The sequence below is a fragment of the Panicum hallii genome, chromosome 5 (genome assembly GCF_002211085.1).
Source record: "Panicum hallii strain FIL2 chromosome 5, PHallii_v3.1, whole genome shotgun sequence".
In the NCBI taxonomy this organism is placed as follows: domain Eukaryota; kingdom Viridiplantae; phylum Streptophyta; class Magnoliopsida; order Poales; family Poaceae; genus Panicum; species Panicum hallii.
In genome coordinates this window covers 50245120-50263236 of record NC_038046.1, presented here as the reverse complement: position 1 = coordinate 50263236, position 18117 = coordinate 50245120, and the positions used below count along the sequence as shown (strand labels likewise).

Below are 18117 nucleotides of genomic sequence, written 5' to 3'. Positions count from 1 at the left end.
AATGATGAGCAGCGGGGAACACTGCGGCGCCTCGTGCCGCCCTGCAGTGCAGCAGTTGACAGCCTGCCGCAAGCAGCTGCACCACCAAGTGTACATGTACTTGCGACCGATCTATGGGCATCCACCTTAACAACTGCAGCAGAGTCCCAGCGGCGCGTGGCAGGGACGACTCCGGCCTCTGCATCTGCAAAGCCAAAAGCGGCATCGCTGCCTGCCAAATAAAGCAGGCAGAGGGCGGGCAGAAAAAGGAAAGGGAACTATACTAGCTGATGAAGGAGAAGGGTGGAAGGCAAAGCCACTTTGGATCCAGCCCAGACGTGTGCGCAGCCCGTGCGGGCATGGGGGAGTCGGTGGCCGCAGCGGCCGATGATGATGACGAGGTGTAGTCGCCGAGGACACTCCGGGGAGCCTCCGCCGATAAAGAAAAGGCGCGGGGAGGGCCACGGTGGCGTGCGGCTGCAAAGCGCACGAAGGCTGCTCCCTCGCTTCACACACGCACCACCACTAACCATTGATCCAGCTGAGGCAGAAGGAGAGCGCGCGTGCGTGGTTTGACTTGCTCCGGCTTAATTAGTGGCGCTAACGAATGAGGCTAACTAAGATCCTAGTACTATCCTTTTTTGGAGGTCGTTGCGGGGAGCCAGCGGCCGGGATGGGCCATCCCCTCGGTGACTTCCTCGGGGGACGGGCACGTGGAGTGTTTGGCGCATTAAAAACATACGGCATGTTGAGCTACGGGGAGTATGGGCGTGCTCCTGTCGGCTAGCCCGTTTTCAAGTTTGGGACGGAACCAACGGCGCGTCAGAGGTCGGGCAATCAGGTACGCATGACGCATGAGAGAGCGTATACTCCTACTAGGGCTTTATAATATTGTGTAGGCATCTGCTAAGTAGGTAGCTGTGGGCGTCACAGAAGATTTTTCACACGACTGCACAAGTTATTTTTGCTCCAGCTTATCATCATCATCATCATCCTCATCATCATCATCATCATCATTATTATTATTATACTCTCTGGAGAAGAAAAAGCTGGTTAGCCGGTCGCATTATATTGACCCAACCGATGCAAAGGGTATTTGCACTCGTGAAAGAACAAACCGTGGTTCATCTCTTGGAATTCTACTGGGAATATTAACCTGATTTCACACTTGAAATGCATGGGCACATAACTGTACTCTACTAATAAATTATAAGCACTGCACGAATGAATTTTTTTCAAAATGACGAGGTCTGCTGTGGTGATCATTGGGCGATCGAGCCGTTCACATGCCTATCCTTCTTGGCTCAAGAACGTTGTTCTTGTCTGCATGCATCATTAAAACCTGTGGAGTTTTGTTGCAATATATATGCCTTGGTTGGCAAGACAAGACATGTCGATGTAAGCACTGTTAGATTACTCGATCAAATGCTAAATAAGCACAATATAAAAAACGAAATAGTAATGTACTGTGAGCCGATCTATGGGTGGTGGTTCACTCGCTTGTGCTCTCAATGAATGTGCTACAACCAAGCTCTTTGATTTCTTATATATGATTTAAATGAATACGCAACCTGTTTCCTCCTCTAGAAATACTCTCCCTCCATAGGAAACTGCAACCAGAAACCGTGGATGCACAGGCATGTAGTCAAAGTTTACTTGTATTTATTAGAAAAGTGACAAAAAAAAGAACATTGTGCCCGGCCATTGGGATTGACCATGTTAGATATTTTGAGGACATCAGTAGCAAAACATGTGTTATATACATTGTAGGCATTAATTTATTAGTTTATATGACAATGATATAATCACATTATTGTCTAATAAGAGGGAGTGTAAAAGTTTTCAATATCCATACTCTTTTGTGAATGGAGGGATGAATAATTTTATGTGTGATCTTAATACACAATATAATGAAAAAGGATTTTTTTTCAAGTTAACATAGATTCTTTTTCTATATCCCTATCTGGAAAATATAACTTTGAACACTGATTTTGATGATAATGCACTGGTGTAACAAAATATTATCATAGTATACCAGTTGCAACATGCATGACTTCTCTGTTGGGTTAGGGTTTAGAATATGGGAACTCTAGAGTCAGGGGTGCAGACTTGAATTGGGAATTTCAAGATTTAGAAGGAAGGTTGGTGGAGGAAGGCTGGCCTGGTGGTGGAGGCACGAGGCAGTAGCATTGGCGAGTGGGATGGTACCGCGATGAGGATGTTGCCAGCTGAAGTGGCTAAGAAGGACTGGTGGAATGTGCCAGAGCAAGTCTAGGGCAACTCACTTTGACATGTTAACGTTGTGGCGGGGCCTTCGAGGACAATGGAAGGATAGGAGGATGAACATGAAGGTGAGAGTGGGAACGACGGTGTAATGCTTGGGTGGCAGTGGCGCCGTGCAAGAAAGGTTCCAGATGAAAGATCTGGAAAGGAAGAAAGAAGGAAATTCATTAGCTGAAATCTTGATGAATGATGCAACAACTCGAAATCCGAGTGTCAGAAGGCATATTCGAGTGTGGTGCAAGTGTAACCGACCCCTAATTTTCAGTCGAATCTACTCGTAAGTTCTCTTACCATGGGATTTTAATATGAACAAAACATATCAGTATTACTCTATGGTTTTAAAGAAAAGACAATTGAATACTGTAGTAACGTCTCTACTTTGAAATTTAGTACTAAGGATAACATTTAGCAAAAAAGAAACATAAGTGTTCTGTTTCTTCCCTACCCGGCTACCCCTTTCGCTTTGAAATGTTAACAGTTGCATGCTGTGTATAGTACTATTGCGTCACTATCGCCTTTCCATGCAAACATTTTTTTTCCTACCAAGTTAACATTGCTTTATCCATTTTATCGCATCCTGTCATAGGGATCCATCCCCCCTTTATTTCCCTCAATCCTGAGTATCCCTTTGGTTTATGCTTCACGTAGGCATCAGCTCTCCACATGTTGCTTTGTTGTGTTATTCTTCTACAGTACCTATACTACATCATCTGTACTGATCTGAAACTTGGCAGCTAAAATAATTGAAAAACGATCTTTACTTCTTTCGTTTCGCCCAGTAGGTGCCACTATGTGGGTTCTTACTAACTTGGTAGTGAAGGGACATGTGGGTTAATATATCCTTTGGAAATGAAATTCTGGAGTAATAATAGTTTGCTGATTAAGAATGGAGCATTGAGAGAAATGCTCTGCTTTGTAGTATGGTTTAGCAAGGGGCGCGGCTAGCACCAGGATGCATTTTAGTACCGTACCGTGGCACTCTCGAGAATTCCAGAACGTTACCAGTATACCGATGCAAGCTGGGAAGACTGGCTAGAAACTCCCTTTTATTGGACATTTGGACCATATACCTCGAAACTACCTTTCAGCATATTCATGCTTGCATGAATAAGGTACCAATGATAGTAATAACAGTACTTCTTGTAGGGTGGAATAATGGTGTATAACCTGCTTCTATGAAGGACGGGAAAAATGGATTTTTTGTTAATTCTTCTTGTAGTTCATTTTGAAACTAGCTAAGCTAACTGCACTCAGTTTCTTACTGACCGTGAGGCTTAACCCAGTTTGAGATTTGTACATTTGATTTTTTCCTAATGTGTACCCACCATGGTACTTTCTCCTACGTGGTATGTTTATAAAGTTCATATACCATTCTCAAAAAGAAATTTCATGTACACTCTTACACTTAATTAGTTTAGCAAAACTATTGGTTATCTTTTAACTAACTAACAGCAATAAAAAGGTAATTAAAAATATAGTGAAGTGATCCATTCAAATTGTAGTTTGTGAAGAAAATGACAAAATGAATAATTTCATGACGAGTAGGAAATTAGTATTATTAATCATTCATTAAAGTTATAATCCTAACTGAGCCGTCACTTGATATGAAATTTGCTATCAAGGTTTAAAATGGCAACTAATTGAGGTTTTAATTAAGTGAAGACTCCAATCTCCATAGGTCTAATCCTAGTGATAATAAAGCATATGTTATATGATCCTTTGTCGAGTTGGAATAAACACAACATTTATAATAAGTTACAATATTTGGTTTTCAATTATAACGTTATCAGTTACCACCCCCATGAAATTTGAACTTATAAACACAACTTATACAAGGAGAAACAAAAATGAAAAAAAAATAGTAGAGGGAAAATGTGGTCAATTTAGATAGTTAGGATTAAATTAGTTACTTTGTATCTAGGTTAATAAGTTGATAAATTGAATAGTTGACTATTCTATAGGGGTGTATAGGACATTGCCTTAGATTCTTCTCGGTGTGCACATTTGTGTAGCAGATACATAAGTGTATCACATCAGCCAGACTTTGGGAGACAAAAAGAATGGTGGACAATGCCTATGGCTCTTAGCCCATTATGCGTCATGAATGCATAGATAACCAAACATCATAAAAGATATGAAAATTGACTTGAATCATACCAGACAAAAGTTATTTTGCCGCACATGTTGGTCGTCATCAAATTTTCCATTTTGTCTCGGTACGACCCAAAGATTATCTACACCGGCCATAGTAGAAATGAGTGTGCATGAGAGTCATTGAGTTTGCTTCAATTTGGGTAGTTAATCGATTGATTGTGATGCGTGTATGTATGTATGTACTTCGATCCTGCAAAGTGGAAGCTAGAGCTGTAAATTCCCGGCAAATATTTGTGTGGATGTAATGGTAGGAAAAGTCCATCGACCGACCCCATTATCTCCTCACAGGAGCAACAAGATCACCTCAACTTTGTGGTCTAGGGATCACACTGACCGTGGAATTAGAACTCGTCCAACCCATGTGTTGCGTTGGCATAAACTATACATAGAAATCGCATCAGAATTTCAGATGTATTGAATTTGAACGTTTCTTCCTATGCATCATGTATGAATGATCACAGCCATGCGCATGACACATGGTGGTAATTTCAATGAAACAATGCATAATGCGCGCGTGGGCGCTGCAGCTCCTCAGCCTCCACTAACCTGCCGCCCCTTTTTGTCGAAAGGCTCGAGAGGAGACGCGCGTCGTCGTCCCGACCGTCCATCAACCAATAACGTCGATCCAAAGCGGTCTCCGCGGCCGAGTCCGGCCGGCCAACCGACGAATAAAGGTGGCGGTGAAGCTTAGAGAGCTGGACAGGTCTCGAGACGGCACGGCAGGCGTGTCGTCCGACAGCGCGCTGCACCCAGCCGGACGGCGACCTCCGCACGGCGGCGGCATCCATCGCCTCAGGTGAGGCCTCACCTCTCCACCCCCGGGGCGGGGCCAGGAGGGGGCCCGGCCGCGGCCAATGCGCCGTGTCGGCAATCGGCTGGCCGTGCGATCCGCCGAATCCATCTCCGATCCAGGGCGGAGCGGAGCGGTGCGGACCGCCCTGGCACCGACCCGCGGCCAGCCGGCGCGGAGGAGATGGATGGCGAGCACGCCTCTCGCTGGCTGGAGCAGGTGGCGCCGGGCACGCGCGGTGCGTGGACGTTCACGTGCACGCCAAGATGCGCCCGGGCCCGCGCGCACGGACCGGGCCAAAGACGCCCGACGGCGACGCCCGCCGCGGGGGAGACCGCAAGCCGACGCGGACGCGAGCGCGGGCGCGGGGGTGGAGCGAGGGGTCTAGCTCTCTTGACGCCGACGGGCCGTACGTCGCCGTCGGGGCCGGCCGGCGGCCCCCCCTGGCTAAAGGACGCCGCCGGTGAGCGACGACGGTCCGGACATCGATCGCGCTGCGAGAATGTTCGGCGCGTACCCTGGCACGGCGACGGCGTTGGATTTATGTGCGCGCGGGTGGAGGCCGCACGGTGGCGCGTGAGCTCGCTCGCACCGTTGGTACTTACAAGTTGCAAAGCAAGCGGCAAGCAACTTGCCGTCCGTCTCGACGACGCCATATATGGTCCAGATGAGAGGACGCAAACGAGCCAAGCAACCCTTGTGTCCTGGGCGACTCTTGGGCGACACCCCGACCCCGTATGAGGCGGAGAGAAAAACTTACGCGTTACTCTTCTCTACGACTATGCAGAGAATAAATACGCCGCCCATGTTCCGGCGCATTTATGTGGATAGCTAGATCTACTGTACTTAAAGTTGTCTAACTCTAACCAAATTTATAGAAAAATAGAATAACATTAAGGGTGCGTTTGGTTGGGAGCGAAATAGAACGAAGCCGTTCCATCCTACTTTTGCAGATGTTTGGTTGCTAGACTTGTGGAGCGGAGCGGCACCCGACAGGAAATATTCCCGTCAGATGCCGAACGAGCCCGCTCTAAAAAATTGGGCGGACGGAGCTGCTCCGCTACGAACTCAGCTCCTGCCTCGCTCTCCCGTGTCTATGATTATTTTCTACTTCACTTGACTTCTCAACCAAACACAGGATGGAGCCGCTCTGTTCCAGTTCACTCTGCAACCAAACAAAAAATAGAGCCGTTCCGTTCCAGTTTACCAAACACGAAACAGAGCGGCTCCGTTCTTAGAATCTGGGATGGAGCCGCTCCGTTCCACTTCGCTTCTCAACCAAACACTACCTAACATCTACAATATCAAATAAATGCATCATCAAGACATTCCATAGTTGACTTAGTAAAATTGGAAAAAGGCTCGTTGGTAACGGCCGAAGATAGTCATTGGTAACGGGCATGACCACCGTTACCTTTATTGCGTTACTAATAACTTATCATCAGTAACGGGCATAAATCCATTACCAATGATATTGGTATAGGGCATTGTTAACGTCTGTTACCAATAACAAGTTAATGGTAACGGAAGTTAGTATTGCCAAGTCAGGTGGGGTTTATTAATAACGAGTTAAAATAACGTCCGCTACCTTTAACTCTTCATGTAACGGACATCAAACGTCCATTACCAATACCACGTTACCTAAAACGCGGTTTAAATAACGGGTTTGATGTTGTAGATGTTGATGTTTTTTCCTATAAAAGTTGAGTAGTTAGAGAAACTTGGCTTAGAATAAAGTTACAGTAAACTATAATTTAGAATGGATATAGTATTCAGAATGATCTCATGCTTGCTAAGTGATCTAATTTTGGAGTTAGGGTGTCCACTAGTAACATAACGACAGCTTATCGAGGCAATACATGTATTACCTCTGTCCTAAAATATAGTTGCTTTTAGGGTTTTTTAAGTTAAATTTTTTAAACTTTGACTATAGATGATAAAAGAATCATAAATATTGAAGATATAAAAGTGATATTATTTTATTCATAATGAAATCAACTATGGTAACATGTAACCTTTTCTATTTAAAAGTAATTATCTTCGAAGATATTATTAGTTAATGATGAAAATATTTAACTTTGATTTGGTTAAAAAATTATTATATTTTAGGATGGAGGTAGTATTTATTTTTCAACTTGAAGATTACATTCCTTCGCCCTTTCAAACTGAAAGTTCAGATCTTTGTATTCTTCGAGAACGCTAGAGCACTTAGAAATGTATATTGCATTGGATGGAAAATGTCCTCGATTAATTGCGACGGCCCACTGAAGCAGGCCCAGCCTAAGTAAAATATTGGGCTGCAGTTTATCCTGGGCTTCAAATTTGGCCCGAAAGTAGGGCCCGATTTCAGAGGGCTAATACAGAAAAGGCCCAGTCAGGCGAAGCAGATGCTACTGCAGCACGTGACGGATTTGGATATCCACGGAACCAATCACGCGCGGGAATGCGATTCCCAAGCCCAACTGTTCCATTCCAGTGGGCCATCCCCAACCGCGCAGAACCACATCGTGTCGCGTCATCCACTCCGCCGCACACGCGCTCCCGGCTCCGCAAAGACGTCGGAAATGGTCGCCGCCGCCGCCATGGCCACCGCCGCGTCCGCTGGCGTGCCTCCACTCAGCGGGCCCCGCGGCCCCGCGCGGCTCCGCAGCCGCGGCGTCATCGTACGCTGCGCCGCGGTGGCGGGCGGCGCCGCCGAGGCGCCGACCTCCACGGGCGCGCGGGTGTCCGCGGACTGCGTCGTGGTGGGCGGCGGCATCAGCGGCCTCTGCACCGCGCAGGCGCTGGCCACGAAGCACGGCGTCGGCGACGTGCTCGTCACGGAGGCCCGCGCCCGCCCCGGCGGCAACATCACCACCGTCGAGCGCCCCGAGGAAGGGTACCTCTGGGAGGAGGGGCCCAACAGCTTCCAACCCTCCGAGCCCGTCCTCACCATGGCCGTACGCTCCTCGCTTGCGCCCCCACCGGCTTCTTTTTCTCGGACTCTTGCGGGGGCGTGAAATGCTGAATGGATTGGGATTGGGTGCGCGCGCGCAGGTGGACAGCGGGCTGAAGGACGACTTGGTGTTTGGGGACCCGAACGCGCCGCGGTTCGTGCTGTGGGAGGGGAAGCTGAGGCCCGTGCCATCCAAGCCCGCCGACCTCCCGTTCTTCGATCTCATGAGCATCCCTGGCAAGCTCAGGGCTGGCTTTGGGGCCCTCGGTATCAGACCGCCGCCTCCAGTTCGTGCTCTCCCTGTGCTGCATTCTTAAATCTTTGTGCGTTTTGATTGTTCAATTGCCAACGGCGCTGAGCGTTTCTGGCGAAGGTTTCAGGGCCGTGAGGAGTCCGTGGAAGAGTTCGTGCGCCGCAACCTCGGGGCTGAAGTCTTTGAACGCCTCATTGAGCCTTTCTGCTCAGGTGCTTATTGCAGTGTGTGATGGCTCTTTGTTCTGGTCTGCTCCTTGCAGTGATTACCATAAGAACTTAACAGTTTCGATGCAAACCTAAGGTGTCTATGCTGGTGATCCTTCGAAGCTCAGTATGAAAGCTGCATTTGGGAAGGTGTGGCGCCTGGAAGAGGCTGGAGGTAGTATCATTGGTGGAACCATCAAGACGATTCAGGAGAGGGGCAAGAATCCTAAACCACCTAGGGATCCGTAAGAGATTGATCCCTTCTTTGTTCCATCAATCAGCTGTTCTGTCATTCTAATCTGTTTTCACCTCTTTTAGCCGCCTTCCGAAGCCAAAGGGGCAGACAGTTGCATCTTTCAGGAAGGGTCTCGCCATGCTTCCAAATGCCATTACATCCAGGTTTGTTCTTATGGTTTTGTGTATTTATTTATATTGAATCATTTATCCCTTTGGACATGTTATTGGTATCGTTCTCTGAATCATATACATGGATGGTGAAGGCACCTGCACCTACTATTGAGACAATGTTGATACAAATTAGGGCAAGCTCATCCTTTCCATCCTGATTTATGCTGATATCTACAATATAGGTTATTGATGGGCATTCGGCATTCCATAAGGGTTGGTTTATAGAGCATTTTAGTGACTTAGTGCACACGTTCCTTGTAAACTTTGGCACGAACCATCAGTAGGTGCAATATTTAGATCACTGATCTGGAATTATGATGCTGGTCCTCAGTTTTATTCTATTCTGTACTTCCTTTATTTACAGCTTGGGTAGTAAAGTCAAGCTTTCCTGGAAACTCACGAGCATTACAAAGTCAGACGGCAAGGGATATGTATTGGTGTATGAAACACCTGAAGGGGTTGTTTCAGTGCAGGCTAAAAGTGTTATCATGACGATTCCATCATATGTTGCTAGTGACATCTTGCGTCCACTTTCAGTAAGTATGAAACTATCAATTTTCATGTTTCCAGAAACTGGAGTACTGTGCTTCTCGATACCCTTGAATATAATTGGGAAATGACCAGTCAGTGGTAATGTTTGCACTTGTTTGAAGAATTGATTCTATGTGCCCTTCTGTCGTCAACATCTCCATTGCCAAATGACGTCTGAATAATTCTTGTTATCTGCTGAATGGATCATGTGCCTGAACAAATTGTGGGTGCTTATGATCTTTTTCCTTATTAATAGTGATGAGTAATTTCAGAGGTTGGATTGGACAGAACTGAAGAAGATTTTCTGAACAAACTAGTTGGACTTGGAGCATTGCCTAACGTTCGAAATTGTAGATTTCTGTGTTCCTAAGTTTATACCATGCTTTAACAAATGCGCACTAGTGACCAATTTCAATCATTCTACATGTTAAAAGAAGAACAATTTCCAATACAAAGTAGGTGCTATTCACAAAAATAGAGAATATGTAGCACAAGAGAACCTAAGTTCCCCAGCATGACAACCCTAATCATGAAGCACAACCAACGATTTTTGGGGTTGGTGCTGTAGGCCTGTACCTGCCTTGTTGATAGGTTGCTGCTTCAGCAATTTGATTCTCCTTTCACTGCATCTACTATTTATATTAGACTGCCCTCAATTCAGTTCAGTATAGTTTAAATTTATATTAGCAACATGTTATTTTTGAGGATCTGTGAGACAAGTAGACATACATCATCATACGATCATTGAAACTTGTCTTTGCCCTCCACAGAGTGATGCTGCAGATGCCCTTTCAAGATTCTATTATCCACCAGTTGCTGCTGTAACTATTTCATATCCAAAGGAAGCTATTAGGAAAGAATGCTTAATTGATGGGGAGCTTCAAGGATTCGGGCAGTTGCATCCACGTAGTCAAGGAGTTGAGACATTAGGTATTTCTTGCAATTGAGTCTTAACCTAACAGCATCCACAGATTATTATCTTTCTCTACTGGTTTGCTTTTATTCAGTTCTTAAATTTTGTCTTCTTTGTTAAATCCAAGATATGAATCAATATAGTGGTGGTATGCTTTTGTAGGAACAATATACAGCTCATCACTCTTCCCAAATCGTGCTCCTGCTGGAAGGGTGTTACTCCTAAACTACATAGGAGGCGCTACAAACACAGGAATTGTTTCCAAGGTTAGTAGTTTCCTGTTGAACTTATTGCCTTGTGTTTTGTGATTATGGTATCTTTACCGTAAAAAGGAAATTGTTTTTAATATGTGATAATCTACATAAGTATTGACTGCAATTTTCACCACGAACAGCACTAGGAGTTCATGATAAATCTGAGCCACCAGTTATATATGCAATTTAGTCCTGGCCTTAGTCTTTACTAAATTGCCTCTTACTGGCTATATTTCTAATGACACCATCTCATTTGCAGAGTGAAAGTGAGCTGGTAGAAGCAGTTGATCGTGACCTCAGGAAAATGCTAATTAACCCTAGAGCAGTGGATCCTTTAGTCCTCGGTGTCCGAGTGTGGCCACAAGCCATACCTCAGTTCCTGGTAGGACATCTTGATCTTCTGGAGGCTGCAAAATCTGCCCTGGGCCGAGGTGGCTACGATGGGCTGTTCCTTGGAGGGAACTATGTAGCAGGAGTTGCCCTGGGCCGATGCGTGGAGGGTGCCTATGAGAGCGCCTCGCAAATATCTGACTTCCTGACCAAGTATGCCTACAAGTGATGAAAGAAGTGGAGCTGCTAGTTATTTTGCACAGGTGACATGAGACCAGGAGCGACACAAAGTTTATTTACGAGCATTGTTCCATCTTATTTCGTAAATTGTACTTCTGATCTTTTTCCTTGCTAGTAAATTAGTTAGATTGTAGGGCTGTAGGACATTGTTCTAGTAGCCATCCTACTAAACAGATTTTCTTTCACGTTCGTCTATGAGATCTATGCAGTCTCGTGTAGCGTTTTCCTGTAAACTCTAGTTCCAGCAAAATTAAATACTACTTGCAAGAGTAAGCAGAATGTCAACTGAGATTGCCTTGGATGATTCTTTTGCTTCTATGCGAAGCACAAAAAAGTTGTGAATAAACATGTGAATCCTGGGCAATATCTCCCATATTTTTTGATTAGCAGTAATACTAATTGCTACCACGTGATCTGGGAACGTATTGGAATGGGAGTGCATCGATGTACATGATATGATTGTAGCGTTTGATAATATGTACTACTGATACTGAAGCTTCATCACAATCGAGTACTAAAACAATTTGAGCTAACAAGATCCTAGGATGCAGTAGTACAGTATAATACCCGGTACCAGAACCTTCAGCTAGAAGGATAATTATATTACACGTGTACTGTGCCACTAAATCTGAGCACTTCGAGAATTGGTACCTTGTAATGTAAACCCCCAGGATGACAAGTGAACACACCTACTCGAGAGCCCAAAACCCTGGACTGCCTGCACGCTGTCGAGGCAACAACAATCCCAGCTGACGAGGGGCTCGGAGCACACGAAACCATGGCAGATCACGGAGGATGAGGCAGCCCTGCCCGGCTGCCGATTTCTACCCTAGCACCCACCCGGTTACCTTTTCGTCAATTTCTACCCATGGCTGCGACCTGCTCCTCTGCCCCCTGCAGCCTGTCTAGCCCTGCCGGCGACGAGCAGGAGCAGAGAGACCGTGGCGCGGAGCGAGGGGCCAGGGCGGGTGATCCGGCGACCGGCGCCAGACAAGGGCTCGCGCATCGCCCCAGCACCTCCCTTGGCGTGTGTGCAGGCATGGCTGCTGTCACGGAACTTTCTAGCCTTTTTGCTTAGCACAAAGGTGCCTGTTTCTGTAGCATACGACGAGTGCTGAATTCCTAGCCGTAGGAAGCAACCGAGCAAAGAACAATGCTGGCAGTGTGTTGGCTGCGCCCTGCACGGCATGCAAAAATGTAGGCACTGTGATGAGGCCCCCACGGGGAAGTAGGGTCCTCGAAATGAGTACAGTTCTATGCGGCCTTTCTCCTTTTCCCATCATAGAACACCATACGCAAACTTTTGTTGCGCACGCATCTCGATGCATGCGCACACAACCATTGCTAAAATTTGGCTGCCCAGCGCGCCGGTCGAGTGCAATTTATTCACAGACTAGTATGCACACCAGCTCTATCCTAATCAGTTGAAAGATTATTAGTGAGCCTTTTTTTTAAAAAAAAAATTAATTCCTTGTGCGACAAGCTAACGGTGATCGTGTTGTTTGTTGATCAGGTGCATGCGTTTGCGGTGTTTAGTTTACTCCTCCCGGCTCCCGTCCTAGGTGCGTATTTTTGTCCATCTTTGATTTTTTTTTAATTATAAGCACGTACTGCTACCACCTGATGCTCATCTTTTGACTACTACGAGTACGAGAGAAGAAGAGATCGATGCATCCAATTTTCAAAAAAAAAAAGAAAAGATCGCTGCATGGTAGCCGCCGATGCTTCGAGTCATCATGACCACCATGCCTTGATCGATGCCCCGATCGAAACGAGCAGCGGGGAGTTCCGAGGAGGAGCCAAAGCCGGCAGCGTTACGTGAAACACGCACGGCCTGCCGCGCTCAGGCAGTCAGGTGCGCGGCCGAGCCACTAGCTCCCATGCGTCGCACACAAAAAGCGAACGCGTGGGCACGTCTGGAGTCTGGACACGGAGGGGCACGAAAATCTCCTGCTAGGCAGAGCTAGACCAGGAGAAATCCTCTTGACGTTCTGCTGTGCGCCGAGTCACTTTTACCAACACGAATCGCGTGCTGCTTGCGAAGATCCAAGCAAAGGAAGCAAGGAGCAAATAAAGCAGGTGTGGAAGAAGAGAGCACGGTGTCAAGTCGACTGATGACCTGAACATTCAGTCCGTCCGTCCGTCCGTCCGGGGACTGGAGAAGAACAGATCAGACGTGGCCGCTGATTTGAGCACCACCGGTGGATGCAGAATCAGCGGGCGGCGACGATGATGATTGTCAGTTTGTCATGCACACGGAAGCGACGAACGGGCGTCAGCCTTGCCTCCCTGTCTGTGTCCACCGGCCGTCTTACCGTGCTCTCTGCTGGTGATGGGCTGCTCTAGAGTTGCAAGGAATTTGCAAATTGCCTAGTTGGTCTACCTCTGCGCTGGCGATCGAGTTACTGCAAAAGTGACTCGGTGCCGAGGAGTATCCATTCTCCGGTCCGGTGCCGTTGCTGTCAAAAGCGACAATTCAGTGGCGATTCGATCTTTCAATCGCTTCAGTTCGCGCTGCCCTCTTTCCTCGACAAAAGAACAAACAGTTTCGGAGTTTCCTTTGGCCTTGCAGGTTTTCCTTTTCTCCCCTATCCTGAGGCGAATAAAGGTCGTGAATTCAAAACATTGGTACGATGACAGATTGACATGCACGGCTTCGCCTTTGCTTGTTTTAAAATTTTCTTTTAACTTGATCAGTGTCGCCGGGACTACCTGGCTGCGAGACAAGCGTAGCTGGTCTGTCTCTTGTGCCTGGCTGCCTGCTAAAGGGTGGTGCCGAGGTATAGAACAACGCGCCTCCTGTCCGCGCAAAGCCCGTGCACGTCTCAGCAGCCGCGCCTCCCTTTTCTTCTCGGCGTCCAGGATGCCGCGCGCGGCTTGGCTTCGCAATCTTGCACCTCACAAAAGGCGAGGAGCTGGCTGCTGCTTTTGTGCTTTGTCTTGTCTCTCCTTCAGCGATGGATATTGGACAAACCCGCCTCAAGTGGCGCGCAATTAATAAAAATCGATTTGATGAACGAATAGCCATCATTAGCAGCAGCATGGCCATCGCTTCGATGGGATCAGTTGCTTGCGGAGTCGACAAATTAAAAGTGGGCGCGTGAAAGCCACGAGGATACGTGAGAGCTGAGATGACCTTGGTAGACACTAGTACAAGAAGTATTTACAATGAAAAGTCAAAATGTATTTGTGCAGGTGGTTTCGATACCCGCCAACAATCTTGTACCAGCATAAATCAATATTTATGCCAATAGGTGCACGACCGCTGGTGCAAATGCATTTCTGCTAACCGCTAGCACAAATTAATTCCAATCATTTAAAAATTTAAAATGAAAAAATATTTCCACATTTTGATAGGCATCTACATCCAACTGCCATCATTTGACACAAGTCATGTATTTTTTTTCAACATTTTTTCAAGAGGCATCTACATCCAACCGCCATCATTTAACACAAGTCATGCATTTTTTCAACATTTTTTCGAGCACACGCGGTGTACGTGGTTTGAATCCGAGACCTCTTGCTTTGCGCGCTTTTTTCTTACCATCGCACCTACGACCTAGTTATTACATCTTGTTTTTTTAAAGGTATGCTGTTATTTTGATATTAATTTTTCAAATCTATATCGTGTATTTGACACTCTAAACGATTTTAAATTAAAAAATTATCGACTATAAAATTTTAGATCTTATCATGAAAACTCGAAAGGCAAGCCATTTTCATTCCAGCAGTTATTATTGCGTCCATCCTTCACCAGTAGGGCACCTGGCCCTGACCAACAGTGCACTACAAATACAGCAATAACACCACACCGACTCCTAGCAGGTGCACTAGTACACTGCACACACTGCTGCAATTCATGCTGGTCATCATCCTGCCCGCAGGAGGCAGCAGGTGTGTCTGGGATTTGCATCATGCCGGGCGCACAAGAGGAACAGACGCGCCGATAAAAGGGCTAGCAGCGAGGGCGGTGACGGACGGAGAGCTAGCCTTTTTCTGCTCTCTCCCTCGGTCCCTCCCCTGCCCCTGCCGTGCGCGTCGGGACGGAGTGCGCGCGTCTACGGCAGAAGCTAGCGGGAAGGAAAAGGCTGGTGACGGCAAAGCCTAGGGGCCCGGAAGGAGTGGTGTCCCCTCCCTTCTCAGGAACGTTTCGTCCTTTCTCACCCAGAACGGGGCGTGCTAACTGCCGCACTTGACAGTTGAATGTCTGGTCGATCGGGAGAAATTAGGTGTGCAAACACCACTTGGGCCGGCAATCGTGTGCGGTTACTTTTGGTTGGGCATCAGATCAACATGGGTTTTGTTGGGGAGAAATTAAAAGTGTACTTGCTAAAATTCACTATTATTAATACTGTAAAAGCTTCAGTTCAGATTTCTTTGACAAGAATTAAAAATAAGAAGAAAATTGACAACGCTATCCATAAAAAACAGAAGTAATAAGCATAGGAATGTATCCTATGCCATGTTTATTTCGTTGACAAACTGAAATTTGGTTTCGTGATTGAGCCGCAAGAGTGGTTGAGTATGTCTACAGTTGATGATGGGTTAGTTGATGGTAGGAATACTGATTCAGAAGAAAAACCTCAGGAGCCAGAAGGAAAGGCGGCTAGGTATTACTCGATGTAATGCCCTTGTTATTATGAAAAAACCAACTAATTTTCCACGTTCCAAATGTGTACCCGTTTCTCATTAACTATTATCTATAGAATTCCTTCCATTCCTAAGCTGAATGTTCCCTTCAGCATCAACATACCCTATGCTTCATTTTTTAAATCGTATGAAATAGAATGAGCACGTGACAACTGAACAAACTAAGATCTATATCTAGCTTAAAGAATTTTGTATTGGAGAAACAGATAGATGTTCTCTCTCGGATATGGCCTGGCCAATCAACAACCGAAAAGAAGCTGGAATATAAGAGCAAATATTACAATAGGATGTAAGAGACTGAATGCTGAGTGGAGGAGAGAGAGGAGAGGAGAGAGATTGAGAAGCTGGCTTCAACTCAATTAAAAAATTTTATAAGAGAAATAATGAGCCATATATTAACGGTGAAGAGCTAACTATTGTACGAGTGAACGAGATCCTCAGCCGGCAGCTCCTTCAAGGAGTAGACAGACTATCGGCTAGCTAGGAGTTATGATCCTGCAGAAGTTGATGGCGAGCAATGGTCTCATCGCTAGCTCCGATCGTGAGCGAATCCCGCACCGCAAAGTCCACCGGTAACGCTCGCCGGCTAACCGACGCCACTAGCTCCTCATCACTCCCCATCGTCTGAAACAGGCCAACTAGACGGACGACGGCAGTGAACGAAAAAGAAGAAAAAAAAAGTAAAGCTGGCGCGTCGCCGTCGTCTCGGCAAATTGGATTCGACGGGAAAACGACCACCCCCCGTCCTGGCTCAATCCGTGGCGCGAAAGGCGACCCTGTCTGACCGGTCGGGGAAGGCGCCGCCCCCCGACCCGTCGCGGTGACGTGCCCGCCCGGCTCCGGCAAACGGCCGGTCAGATCTATCGCAGTTCCAGATCGATCGGGGCACGGCGGGGCGCCCGTGCCCCGGACGAAAGCGACCGGCCGGTGGGTGCGCGCCACGGACAATCAGAGCCTGCGCGCGGCTGGTGTTGGTGGCCGCTCGCCGCCCGCCCGCGCGCGCGCGACGCGGCGTGTCCGTTCTTGGCTTCGTTCCTGGCGAGAGAGAGAGAGAGGAAATTCCTGCGGTTCCGGCGCGGACGGACACGCACGAGCTGGGGCGGCGGTCGCTTTCGGCGGGCGGGGGCGTGTCCCCGGGCTGTAGCCCCGCGCCGCGGCAGGCCTCGCGCGGGTGTCAACACCGATCCGTGCCGCGCCCCCCCGGCCGGTGGATTCGGTCCCCGTCTCTATGACCGGCGCGCGCCGCGCGCACGTACCGTACCCCTCGCCCCCGTGCCCGTGCGTTGACGCCGACGCCGCCACCGCACGATCGAGTGGCTGGCCCTGGCCGGCTATCTACGGCCGGGGCTATCGATCCATCGGCCATGGCTAGCTAGCTTGGTCTCTACTGCACGCCATGCCGGCCGGCCTCCGGCAATAACTCGCGTGCCGGGCCACCCACCCACGCACGCACGCACGGACGTACGTACAGCGACGTCCGCGGCGATGGAGCTGATCGCATCGCGCATTGATCATACGTGGGCGACTGCTCGAGCGTGCACCCATGATTGTGCGTGTCAGGATCCGGGACACATGATTGCCCGGCCGGTGGCCTGGCCGATCGGTGCTTGTGGGTGTTGGTGTCGGGGATGATGGCGATGATGGATGGACGGGGGGCTCACAGGAGATTTTGGTGGTGGTGGCCGCGCATCCCCCGGCGGGCGCTCGAGTGCACCCCGTACCAACCCAACACGCCCGCTGTCGTGGAGGGCGCACGATAGCATTGTTCTCTCTTGTGAAAATGTTCTTCTCCCCGACCCTTTTTTATTAATCGATTAGCAGCTAGAGCTAACTCATGTCGTCTGCGCGTATGCTGAAGCTGAACTTACATATATGTGGGCGATGGAATCTGGGTACGGTGGTTTTGCTTTGCTGGGAGGCGTAAAGCGAGGCATCGTTTAGCCCGAACTGGAATGGGGCTCGTGTAAAATGAGAAAAAGAATCCTACGTGTGTGTCACTCTCACGCTTAGTTTGATCAGCTAACCACTTGTTTACACCCCATCACATACAAAAAGAAATCATTTGTATTTGTTTAACAAAAGCATAACAAAAAGAAGGTAAATATGCTACCACCTCTGTCCCTTCCTCTCTCTCTCTCTCTCTATCTCCTATGCACACATTTTTTTCAGCTCACAGCCACTCAGCTCTCAT

At 47.7% G+C, this 18117-nt stretch overlaps 1 protein-coding gene across 1 annotated transcript; it reads left to right on the top strand.

Moving 5' to 3' along the window:
- The first annotated feature begins 7726 nt into the window (after positions 1-7726).
- On the top strand, positions 7727-11577 carry LOC112894751 (protoporphyrinogen oxidase, chloroplastic). Its single transcript, XM_025962553.1, has 9 exons — positions 7727-8145; positions 8243-8428; positions 8522-8606; positions 8698-8845; positions 8919-8999; positions 9373-9544; positions 10310-10469; positions 10615-10718; positions 10966-11577. Exons 1-9 carry the CDS (start codon positions 7771-7773, stop codon positions 11263-11265), a joined length of 1611 nt encoding a protein of 536 aa, XP_025818338.1. The 5' UTR covers positions 7727-7770; the 3' UTR covers positions 11266-11577.
- Positions 11578-18117: the final 6540 nt, after the last annotated feature.